The 11,013-nt window shown below is 56.5% G+C and overlaps 1 protein-coding gene across 2 annotated transcripts; it reads left to right on the top strand.

Annotated features, from left to right (window-relative positions):
* Positions 1-4,483: 4,483 nt before the first annotated feature.
* On the top strand, positions 4,484-10,739 carry POLD4 (DNA polymerase delta 4, accessory subunit). Of its 2 annotated transcripts, none has more exons than XM_030561032.1 (5): positions 4,484-4,577; positions 5,354-5,453; positions 7,613-7,720; positions 9,337-9,448; positions 10,446-10,739. In XM_030561032.1, the coding sequence occupies exons 2-5, from the start codon at positions 5,363-5,365 to the stop codon at positions 10,468-10,470; spliced, it is 336 nt and encodes a 111-aa protein (XP_030416892.1). In that variant the 5' UTR covers positions 4,484-4,577; positions 5,354-5,362; the 3' UTR covers positions 10,471-10,739. The 2 variants fall into 2 exon arrangements, with proteins under 2 accessions (XP_030416892.1, XP_030416891.1); XM_030561031.1 differs by having other exon boundaries at positions 4,519-4,613.
* Positions 10,740-11,013: the final 274 nt, after the last annotated feature.

Genomic DNA, 11,013 nt, shown 5'->3' on the forward strand with positions numbered 1-11,013 from the left:
AAAAAAAAAAACAAAAACCACCACACCCCACACTTCATAATGCTACTTATCAGCAAAGTCACTCCTAGTCATAACAGTAAGATGCACAGATCCAAGGCCAGTTATTTACACTCTTTTTAAAAATAAATTAATTAATTTGTACAAAGCTGCAGCTGTGCCGTTGTTTGTCTGCTTTACTTAGGCAATAGCCACATTATTTCTAACTATGTAGCATTCTCATTTTTAACTAATTGTAGCTGAGTATAAAAAATGGCTGCAGTTGTGCCAGATACAGGTTACTTGAAGTCCACACTCTTGTAACAACACAGCTCGTCCTAGTTGAGAGTTCCTTAAGTGGAGGGAGATGTTGGTGACTCCAGGATCTTTCCATACTTCTCCAACAGTTCTCGATTGTATTTCCTCTCCCTCTTCAGCTCACTTCTGGACTTCAGTTTCTTGGTGCTTTGGCGCCGTGGCTCGCTTATGGGAGGCTTCTTCAGCTTCCCATGCAGCAGCTGCTTCTGTCTCCTTCATCTTCTTTCTGACTGCTCTTTCGGTCTCCTTTCTACCTCCCACTTTTGCAGTCTGTGTTCTGTCTCTCTTCTGCCTCCAGTCTGGCCAGTTCTAACTTTGCAGTTGTTTCACTGGGGTTTATTTTTACACTTTTCTGTTTCTATTTCCCTCACCCAAAATAAGCAGATAGAAAACAACAAACAACAACCTCTCTTTGACCCTTTCCAGCCACCGTACTTGAGACTCTTTAAATCATTGTACCAGTGCTTAACATATACACTTCATTTAAAATAACCATCTGTGCATATATCCTGCCAACTATACCACTATGACATTGTATCTATTGGGTGTCTGGGAACACTATGATATTGTATCTATTGGGTGTCTGGGAACACTATGATATTGTAGTGGGGCAGTTGCCCCACTTCAGCAGAGAAGCTGTTAAAGCAGCCTGGAGGGATGCTGTGCAGAACCCAGCCAATCAGAAAAGGGCAGAAAGGCAGCCAATCAGGGCCAGGCTGGGTCCTATATAAAGGCTACAAAGCAGGGGTGACAGCAGTCTTCCCTGGATAAGCAAGGGAGGAGGACTGACTCCCAGGAGTGGGATGTTAGCCAGCACAGTGTTAGGCAGGCTCAGGGGAACAGAGCAAAAGCTCCAACCTGATATCTACAAGGCTGAGAACCTTGAAAGATAGGTGCAAGGGCCAAAGGGCAAGTGGCCTAGGGAGTGTGAGCAGTAGATGGGAGAGAAGGAGGAAGGACATGGCTGCTGCCAGAGGGTCCCTGGGCTGGGACCCAGACTAGTGGGTAGGCCTGGCTTCCCCCCCTGCACCTGGCTGTGGAGGGTGTGGCCCGATACAGACTGTGGCTGGCCTCTGAGGCAAAGGGCTAGACTTCAGGGCTGCACTTTGTCATGAGGGCAGGTGCAGACTGAGAACTGCTGATACTGCCAGAAGGGGAGAGAACCTAGTGGGGCACAGATGGAAGACTGTGTCCAGAAGAGAATGCTGCAAGCCAGGGAGCAACGTGGGTCCCCAACAGCAGAGCAGACAACAGGTGAGATACTACCTGCAGAGGGTGCTCCACATCTGGACAGAGCTAATTCCCAGCACAACCTGCAGGAGGTGTCGCAGTGGTGAGTCTGCTCTGTTACAGACATTATGCAGAGTACTGATAGAACAGCTGTGTCCCTTAATTCTCTAGCCTGGGGTGCCTTTTACTTTGCTTTGCTGTAAGAGCACCAACTCCTGGACTGCTCTCACACAGCCTGTACCATGTAAATCACTCAACTATACTACATGAGTGCTATAGCTAGTCATTTACAAATTACACAACAGGGCAACATCATCAAACTCCCAGTCCCAGACATGTGCATCTTGTACTGCCCAGCACCCTCCTGCATGATACAAGCTCATATAAAGCCCATTTATTAATAGAAAATGATGTGCACCAATCTTGTTATCCCAGATGCATTTCCCAAACACTGCAATCCAAACAACTGGTTTAGATAAAACAACAAAACATCTTAACTACAGAAAGATGTAATTTACATGACTAAAAGTGATGAGGTGTAAAAGTCAGAATTTGTTACAATAAAGGAAAAGATAAAACAACACCTAATTTAACAAACTAAGTGAATACAAACCAAAGGTGTCTCTCACATCCGGTTCCAGTGGGCTTACTGGACAAACCTCTTTCAATCAGGATCTTCTCCCCCCTCCCCCACCCCCCAGTCCACTGCTGCTACTTTTGCTCTTCTGGTGTTGATGAGGTCATGGGCAGAGAGCAAGGGAGAGATGATTTGGGCACCTGCCCTTTACTGTGCAAGGGAAAGGCCTATAAGAGGAACGATCTCTAGCTGATGTTCTGGAGGCAGAATCTGTGGCCAGGAACCTGAAGCTGCTTCTTTGTCAAATGTAGATTTATTTATTTAATTTTGCCCACGCGCACTCTCCTGCTGAAGAGTGGCCACTGAATTAGGGGGTTATTCATTTGATCTAGTTGACACCTGGCTGAGGCATTGGCTAGCCTTTTGTCTTGGGGAGCTTGTTTGTGACTGCCCTCCAGAACATGCTGGACTATGTCTTGGTAAGATCATACAGTGCAATCTTATGTACAGTATTGCCACACATTTATCAGGACAGTAATGATCAGCAAATCATGAGTTTTCAAATGATACCTTACAGTGTGCTTTGTACAAAATGTATCATAGTCTTGTAACAGGAGTGAACATAGGTAGAGATCATCACACTCCCCTAAACAAACTTCACTCTGCCCCAGGGCTCCCATCTCCCCAGCCCATGGCAGGAACAGGGTCCTCTGGGGCAAGGCCAGGAACAGAGCTGAGGCAGCCTGGCAGGCAGGGCAGGGGTTCCCCATGGACATGGTCCCACTCTGTGCTCTCTAGTGCTGCCCACAGGCCTGGCTGCCAAAGGCAGGCACCATCTGGTTGGTGTCTGTGTGGCACCTAGTTCAGTAAGGCCCTCTACCCCAGACTGCACTTCAGGGTGATTCTCCAGCAAAACCAGAGCTCTGCTGTGTCTATTCCCCCTGCCGTCCCTGGGGAGGAGTCAGCAGCACAGCATCATGAACAGGGAAGCTAAACTATCTCCATCCTCCCTCCCACAGCATGCCCATCACTGTTGCACCTGCTTATATCAGGCACCTGTCCCCAGCCCAGTCAGTGATGAGTCTCTCTTGCCCTCCCCCTGGGTCCCAAGGACCTCTCTAGTCCCCCTCCCCCACCACACAGGCACCTGCTCAGTCCAACAGCCCCAGAATGAGACCCTGCCATGCTCCCCCCGTACTCCCTGCATCTGAGACTGTAGTGTGCTCCTCTCCTCCAATGCCCCCAACTGCCAGAGACCCAGTTTTCCCTCCCTCATACCCCCTGCATCGGAGTGAGATGCCACTGTACTCCTTCCCCCCCATACCTAGCATCCCCTACACCCCGGAGTGAGACCCTGCCAGGCTCCCCTCCTCTCCCTACTCAGGACCATTTATTCCCCTCAATTTTAGAGATCACACTGAAGGAGGAGTCTGGTCCTGGCCTTGCCCCTTGTGAGCACCCACCAATAAGCCAGCCCTATGTGTCCACCCTATCCCCCTAAACTGTTCACAGGGAGGGAGGAGGTCCCTGCTGACCCATTCACTATGGGGATGCACAGCCTGCCTAGGAGCAGGGCAGTGGGATGGGGAGGTGGGAAGATTATCCCAGCCCCAATTCACTGGCCTACATGAGTCCCCTCGGGATAGGAGGGGAGAGGGACTGCTTGGGGTCCAATCCCTGCCTTGAGATAGAGCAGGATGGGCATGACCTCCCCCCCTTACCCCATCCCTCCTGTGTGCACCCCCACCTCCTCCCCCCATCCCCATCCCTATCCCTGCTGTGTGCACACCCCACGTCCACCATCCCTTCCCCCCATGTCCCTAATCCTGCTGTGTGACCTGTGTCCCCCAACTCTTCCACCCATGCTCCCATCCCTGCTGTGTGCACCCTCCACATCCCCCTGTGCCTTGCCCCCGTGCTCCCATCACTGCAGTGTGTGCACCCTCATGTTCCCCCATCCCTGCTATATTTGCCCCCATGTCTCCATCCCTGGTGTGTGCACCACGTATGTCCACCCATCCCTCCCCCCCGTGCTCCCATCCCTCTGTGTGCACTCCCATGTCCCTCATCCCTTCCCCCCCGTGCTCCCATCCCTGCTGTTTGCCCCCGTGTCCCCATCCCTTCCCCCTGTGCCCCCATCCGTCCTGTGTGCCCCCATCATTTCCCCGTCTCACCATCCCTGCTATGTGCGCCCTCCACATCGCACCATCCCTGCTGTGTGCATCGTGTCCCCCATCCCTTCCCCCCGTGCTCCCATCCCTGCTGTGTGCACCCCCCCCCCCCCGCCGTGCTCTGGGATGTTATTCCACGCAGACATTTCCCCGACCCACTCCCTGCATCCCCCCCCGCTGTGCTTGCCCTTTTAAGGCGAAGCGAAAGCAGCGCTCCCATTGGCTGCTGGCCCGGAAGGCGGGGGCCCTTCATTGTGTCGGGCGGAGCGCGGAGCCCCAGGACCTCCACAGAGCTCTCGGCCTGGGTTAGTATGTCCTGGCGCCGATCGCAGCCGTCTCCGGTACCGTCCCGTCCCTGTGACCGTCTGCCCCTCCCCAGAGCTGGGAGCGCAGGAGGAGGAACCCCCAGCCCCTCCTTGCGGACGGAGGGGGAGGGGCTGTGGTTTGGGGCTGACAGCCAGGACTCCCGGGTTCTATCCTAGCCCTGGGAGGGGAGCGGGGTCTAGGAGTTACAGGGGAGGGGGTTAGAAGCCAGGACTCCCGGGTTCTAGCCTGGCCCTGGGAGGGGAGCGGGGTCTAGGAGTTACAGGGGAGGGGGTTAGAAGCCAGGACTCCCGGGTTCTAGCCTGGCCCTGGGAGGGGAGCGGGGTCTAGGAGTTACAGGGGAGGGGGTTAGAAGCCAGGACTCCCGGGTTCTAGCCTGGCCCTGGGAGGGGAGCGGTGTCTAGGAGTTACAGGGGAGGGGGTTAGAAGCCAGGACTCCCGGGTTCTAGCCTGGCCCTGGGAGGGGAGCGGGGTCTAGGAGTTACAGGGGAGGGGGTTAGAAGCCAGGACTCCCGGGTTCTATCCTGGCCCTGGGAGGGGAGTGGGCTCTAGGAGTTATAGGGGAGGGGGCTAGAACCCAGGACTCCCGGGTTCTATCCTGGCCCTGGGAGGGGAGCAGAGTATAGCTAGGGGTAGTTATGTTTAATGATCATTAGTTTTGCCACCTTGGGACATCTCCCTCAGGCTCTTCTTGGGAGCTACCCCAGGGCCCAGACCTCCTTTCCCCACTGACAAACTTTCCTGCTCCCCACTGCAGCTAGGAGCCATGGGCAGGAAGCGGCTTATCACCGACTCTTTCCAGGTGGTGAAGAGGCAGCATCGGGACCCTGACACCAAGGAGGGGAGCCTACAGCCAGGTGAATGTCTGGTCCATGGAGGGGCAGGGCCCCAGAAGATGGGCTCATACTGTAGCCTGGCATAGCTGGGACCCTGGATGGCACAGCCGGATCTTGGGATGCGGGTAGAGCAGGGATTAGGGGTGGCATGGGAATGGGTGTGGAGCCATCTCAGAAGCTAGGGGATGCAGAGGGGGCAGAACTAGGGTTGTCAACTGTCTACCCACACAAAACCAAACACCCTTGCCCCGCCCTTCCTCTGAGGCTCTGTCCCTGCCCCCGCTCACTCCATCTTCCTCTCTCCCACCCTCACTCACTCATTTTCACCAGGCTGGCTCAAGGGGGTGAGGGTTCTGGCTGGGGGTGTGGGCTCTAGGGTGGGGCCAGAAATGAGTTGAGGGGGCTCCAGGCTGAGGCAGTGGGTTGGGATGCAAAAGAGGGTTAGGGCACTGGGGTGGGGCCAAGGATGAAGGGTTTGGGGTGAAGGAGAGGGCTCTAGGCTGCAGAGTGGAGCTGAGGGGTTCAAAGTGTGAGAGGGGGCTACAGGCTGGGGCAGGAAGCTGGGGTGCTGGGGGTGAGGGCTCTGACTGGGGGTGCAGGCTTGGATGAGCCTGCAGCATGGGGCATGGGTCACTTGCTGGTGGATTCTCTGCAGCTTGAGGTCTTCAAACCACAATTTGAAGACTTCAATAACTTAGGCATAGGTTAGGGGTTTGTTATAGAAGTGGGGGGGTAGGGTTCTGTGGCCTGCTTTGTGCAGGGGGTCGGACTAGATGATCACATTGGTCCCTTCTGACCCTAGAATCTATGAATCTATGAGGGATTTGGGGTACAAGAAGGGGCTCTGGGCTGGGGGTTCAGAGTGCATGAGGGGGCTTTGGGCTGGGGCAGAGGGTTGGGGGGGGATGAGGGCTTGGCCTGGGGCAGAGGGCTGGAGTGGGGGGGGATGAGGGCTTGGGCTGGGGCAGAGGGTTGGGGTGCAGGGGGATGAGGGCTTGGGCTGGGGATGAGGGATTTGGGATGCAAGAGGGTGCTCTGGGTTGGGACCAAGGGGTTCAGAGGGTGGGTAGGGGGTTGGGGCCTGGGTAGGGTCAGGAGTGCAGGCTCTGGGCAATGCTTACCTCAAGAAGCTCATGGAAGCAGCAGCGTGTCCCTCCCTGGCTCCTACACAGAGGTGTGGCCAGGCGGCCTTGTGTGCTGCATCCATAGGCACCACCCCACAGCTCCCTTTGGCTGCTGTTCCCAGCCAGTGGGAGCTGTGGAGGTGGCGCTTGGCATGGGGTCAGTGCGCCGGGGGAGGGCTGGCTGCCCCTATGCATAGAAGCCAAAGGGGGATCATGCCACTGCTTCCAGGAGCCACACGGCGCAGAGGGTAGCGGAGAGCCTGCCAGCCCTGCTGTGTGGCACTGCCAACCAGACAGATAACAGCCCAGTCAGTGGTGCTAACTGGAGTCACCACGACCCCTTTTCAACTGAGTGTTCCAGTTGAAAACCGGACACGTGGTTTCCTAGGCAGAACCGGTTCAATAGGTGCAAGGTATGCGGGGTGGAGCTGTTTTGGGAGGTGCAAGGGAGTGGAGCTGTCAGAGGCTGGAGGAGTGCAGGGGGCGGAGCTGTCTCAGGGTCTATGTGAGGGGTACAGGGGCAGAGCGGTCTTGGGGTGGGGGATGAAGGGGCAGAACTGTCTTAGGGGTTGGGGGCATGAGTGTGCTGTACTGCTCACTATTGTCCGCCCACCCCCAGGTGGTCAAGCCAGGGGTGCAGACTGGAACCTGTCTCAGCCTCGCAGCTTGAGGCGGCTCGGTGGCTCAGACAGAGTGGGCTGCGTTCTCAGAGCTGGGACTGGGTTCTGTCCTGGGGGTGACATTGTCCCTGCAACATACCCCACCCTCTGGGTTAGGTGACCCCGTTGCGGCGGGGGAGATGGACAGATCTGGAGCCATGGACAGACCCATAATAACCATTATCACTTGATCTGCCCCTGGCCATTGAGAGCTGGGCTAGCTGCTGTTACCGGCCTGTGTTCTCAAGCCGTGCCCACTCAGGCTCAGCCCTGGGGGAAGCAACTGGGCTCAGGGGTTCCTGACTTGCACTGGGTTGGGGCAGGGGGGGGGCTGCTGGGGGGACCTGGACCTATTTCCACAGCAATGCTAATTTGTCTGTCCCCATCTGCTGCTCAGAGGCGGTGCCTGTCCCAGCTGAATCCCCCACAGACAGCTCCCTGCACCCGGCCCAGCTGGAGATGCTTAAACAGTTTGACCTCAGCTGGGAGTATGGACCCTGCACTGGTGAGAGCCCTGCATCCTGAACCAGTGAGAGCCCCCCCCTTCCACCACCCCCCGTGAGAGCCCCCCACTGATGAGAGCTCCCTGTGACCCACAGGTGAGAGCCTTGCCCCCTTATCCCTTCACACCAGTGACAGCCCCGCCCCACCCCTTCCATCCTGAACTGGTAAGAGCCCTGCCCCCTCCATCCTGAACCAATGTGTGTCCCTACCCTTCCTCCCCCCCGCCCCCCTTGATAGCCCTTCCTCCTTCCCTCCCCGCTTCCCGATACTCGAGAGCTCCACCTCCTATCCCTGCACTGAGAGAGCCGGTCCTGCTGAGGGTTGCCAGGCGAGCTTACCACTTGACCCCTTTGAGGGCAGCATGTGGGCGGGGGCGGGGGAAGCCTCTGGATCATCCTATCATCCTAATCACCCTGTCCCATAGGATCTTGCCCACTAGGGCTTCTCCCTTCCCCATCCCCCGGTGGCCAATAGGGCCATACACTGGGGGACGTGGTGATGGGAGCCTGGCCAGTGGGAAATGAATGCCAGGCCATCTGGCCCACTGCTGTTAAACAGCACAGAGGGCCTGAACTCTGGGATAGGGCTGGATCAGAGCTGGTGTCCCCTAGAGGAGAAAGGCCCTGTGTTCTATTCTGTGCCCTTCTGAGCCAACCAGCCCCGCTGGCCTGATCAGAGCCAGTGCCCCCTATAGGGGAAGGCCCCACATCCCTTCTGTCACAGATCCACAGAGTGGGCACTACACCCCAGCTTTGAAACAGTCTCTTGGAGAACCCTAGTCAATGTGCCTGACCCTCAGGGGGTCCTACATTTCCTGAGGGACCTGCCATACGGCCTTAGCATTTCTGAGACACTGGGCCTCTGCTTTGCATCATGAGCTCTGCCCTGTGAGTCCAACAGAGCCAGATGCCTGGTCAAAGACTGTCCCTCTCTCCAGGGCCCCGGGTGCCCCAGCCAGTGACACCAGGCAGCTTTCCCAACCGGAGCAGGGTTTGTCAGTGCCCTGGCACAGGGAGTCCTCAGGGCACTGCAGATAAGCAGAGGTCACAGAGCTCAGTGCCCAGTCAAGATGGGGTGGAATCCCATTTGGCTCTGGCTCCCCAAAGCCTGGCTTTTAGCCCAGCTGCCTGGCCTGTCGGTCTGATACCAAAGCCGTGCTGAGTTCCTGGGCTCTGCCTGACAAGAAGCAGGTGTCAGGTGCACAGTCCTTGGTGTGCCCATTGTCTTTCCAGACCTTCCATGGACATGGGCCAGGCCTTTCATGGTGGCACCCAAACACCATGTTTCCTCTTTGGTTCACTTGTCTGGGGATCCCTGGGGGGGGGGGGGGAGAAGGAGATTTTCCCCCCCAATGACCACCATTTTTTCAGGACTGGCCCCTGATCAAAAATGGGGGGAGGGCAGCACTCCCATCCACCCTGCCCAGGGCTGAGCCTGTTCTGCCATTTTAAAATGAAGCTCTTTAGGAAAGGATCTGTGCAGCACCTGGCACAATGTGAAGCCCTGATCTTGGTCGTCATCTGTGCAGCACTGGCACAATGGGGGTGCACCTGGGCATTCAGCTAGCTGCACCCTCCTGCCACCTCACCCATTAACCTTTCACTCTCTTGCCGGCAGGTATCACCCGGCTGCAGCGCTGGGAACGGGCCGAGTCCCTGGGGCTGAGCCCACCTCTCATGGTGCGGGAGACACTGCTGGAGCATGAGGGAGACCCCAGCTTCATGCACTGGTTGGTTTGGGGCTCAGGCCCTTTGCAGGGGATCTGCAGATGTGTGGGGTGCTTTCCCAGCTGCTGCTCAGCAGTGTCATCACCCTGGGCTAGTAAATCTCCCTGAAACAAGCCCTGCTTTGTAGTGGGGGGGAGGAGAAGAATGTGATCAGTCTCCTGGTGCATCAGCTGGAATTCAGCCCCCACCCCCTTTGTTCCAAGCAGCCTAGCTTGGAAGGAGTTTTGTGCATAGATCTGAGGGACAAGGGGGCTCCACAAATTATCATTGTAGATCTAGGACATCTCCATAACCCTTTGCAGGCTCACGCTTCAGGATCTGCTCCCCCGCCCCAACTCCCAGCAGAGCAACAAACCCTCTTCCCTTGCAGTTGTGAAGCAATGCTCCCCCTGCAGTGACACCTGCCAGAGTTTGCAGAGAGCCTAAACCCACAGCTCCCACACAGGAGAGCTGCCCCAGCAACTCAGTGGGGCATTAATCCTGAAACCTATTGAGGATGATTCAAAGGTTAGTACAGTTGGTGCCCGCACTGACTGTGGGGAGAGAGCACCCTCTACTGAGCCCCTCACCCTGCAGCACAGCACTCCTTAGTGCTGCACTGGTGCATTAGTGCCAGCAGTGACTATGAGGGGAGAGTGCCACCAGCTGTGCCCTGCGCCATGCAGCTCTTGGGGTTTCCAGTCCTGCCTTGGGGCGAAGGCTGGGCAAAGAGAAGGAAGAAATGAAGGTGTTTGAGGGGAGAGCAAGAGATCTGGGCTCCCTCCCCCTGCTGCAGGCTGGCCATCCCTGAAAGCCAATAGTCATGAGGCCCAGCCACATCATTTCCCTAAATCAACCGTAAAATTGTCTCCTGCAGACCCACCACAGTGGCGCTGTGCGGGACCAGCTGCATTCCAGGCCTTCCAGCCCTGGCTGGGCCCAGTGGAGAGGGTGGGAGGGGCAGGATGCAGAGCCAGGGACCCTGGGAAGTAACCACATTCTCTCTGCCTTCTCTTGCAGCCTCTGGCATGACTACCCACTCTGAGATGAGGCATGGCTGGCCCCACCATACAGCACGGAAGGGGGAATCATGCTGCTGCCCAGACCCCACAGCATTTTACTCTGGTTCCTGATTGGAAAATAGCTCTGTGCTTATATTAAGAAGGGGCGGGGGCTCCCCTGGCAATTGGGGTATGGGGTGCCCAGGGCCCACATTGGATGGGCAAGCCCAGGTCCTGGCAACCCTAGACCAAGCTGTGCTCTGTCCCATCAGCTGCTGAGTCCATATTCCAGATTAAAGGGCCTGTTTGAGAACTTCTGAGGTTTGGTGAATTCGACTGTGGGACAAGGCAGGTGCAGGAGGGCCAAGTGCCACAGCATGAGTGGGCAGCACATGGGCCGTGTCTCTTCTGAAAAGCCTAGGTACCATGGGGAAACAGCTCTCCAACTTCAATGCAGACACAGTCACTCTAGAGACAGGTGGGACAAGCAGCCACCTTTGGGGCCCTCATGCCCTCTAGTTATCTCTGCTCCAAAACACTGAGGCTTGCAGCTGGTCTGGACCCTTATGTCCAGTTAGCCTTGTGCT

Source organism: Gopherus evgoodei, chromosome 4 (assembly GCF_007399415.2).
Source record: "Gopherus evgoodei ecotype Sinaloan lineage chromosome 4, rGopEvg1_v1.p, whole genome shotgun sequence".
Classification (NCBI taxonomy): domain Eukaryota; kingdom Metazoa; phylum Chordata; order Testudines; family Testudinidae; genus Gopherus; species Gopherus evgoodei.

What these genes read in the sequence shown, in the direction of transcription:
- POLD4 (XM_030561031.1), top strand. Translation starts at nt 4,584, where the DNA reads ATGTCCTGGCGCCGATCGCAGCCGTCTCCG. An exon ending in GGAGGGGAGCCTACAGCCAG is followed by an intron (nt 5,454 to 7,612) that starts GTGAATGTCTGG and finishes TCTGCTGCTCAG; the next exon opens with AGGCGGTGCCTGTCCCAGCT. An exon ending in GGAGTATGGACCCTGCACTG is followed by an intron (nt 7,721 to 9,336) that starts GTGAGAGCCCTG and finishes TCTTGCCGGCAG; the next exon opens with GTATCACCCGGCTGCAGCGC.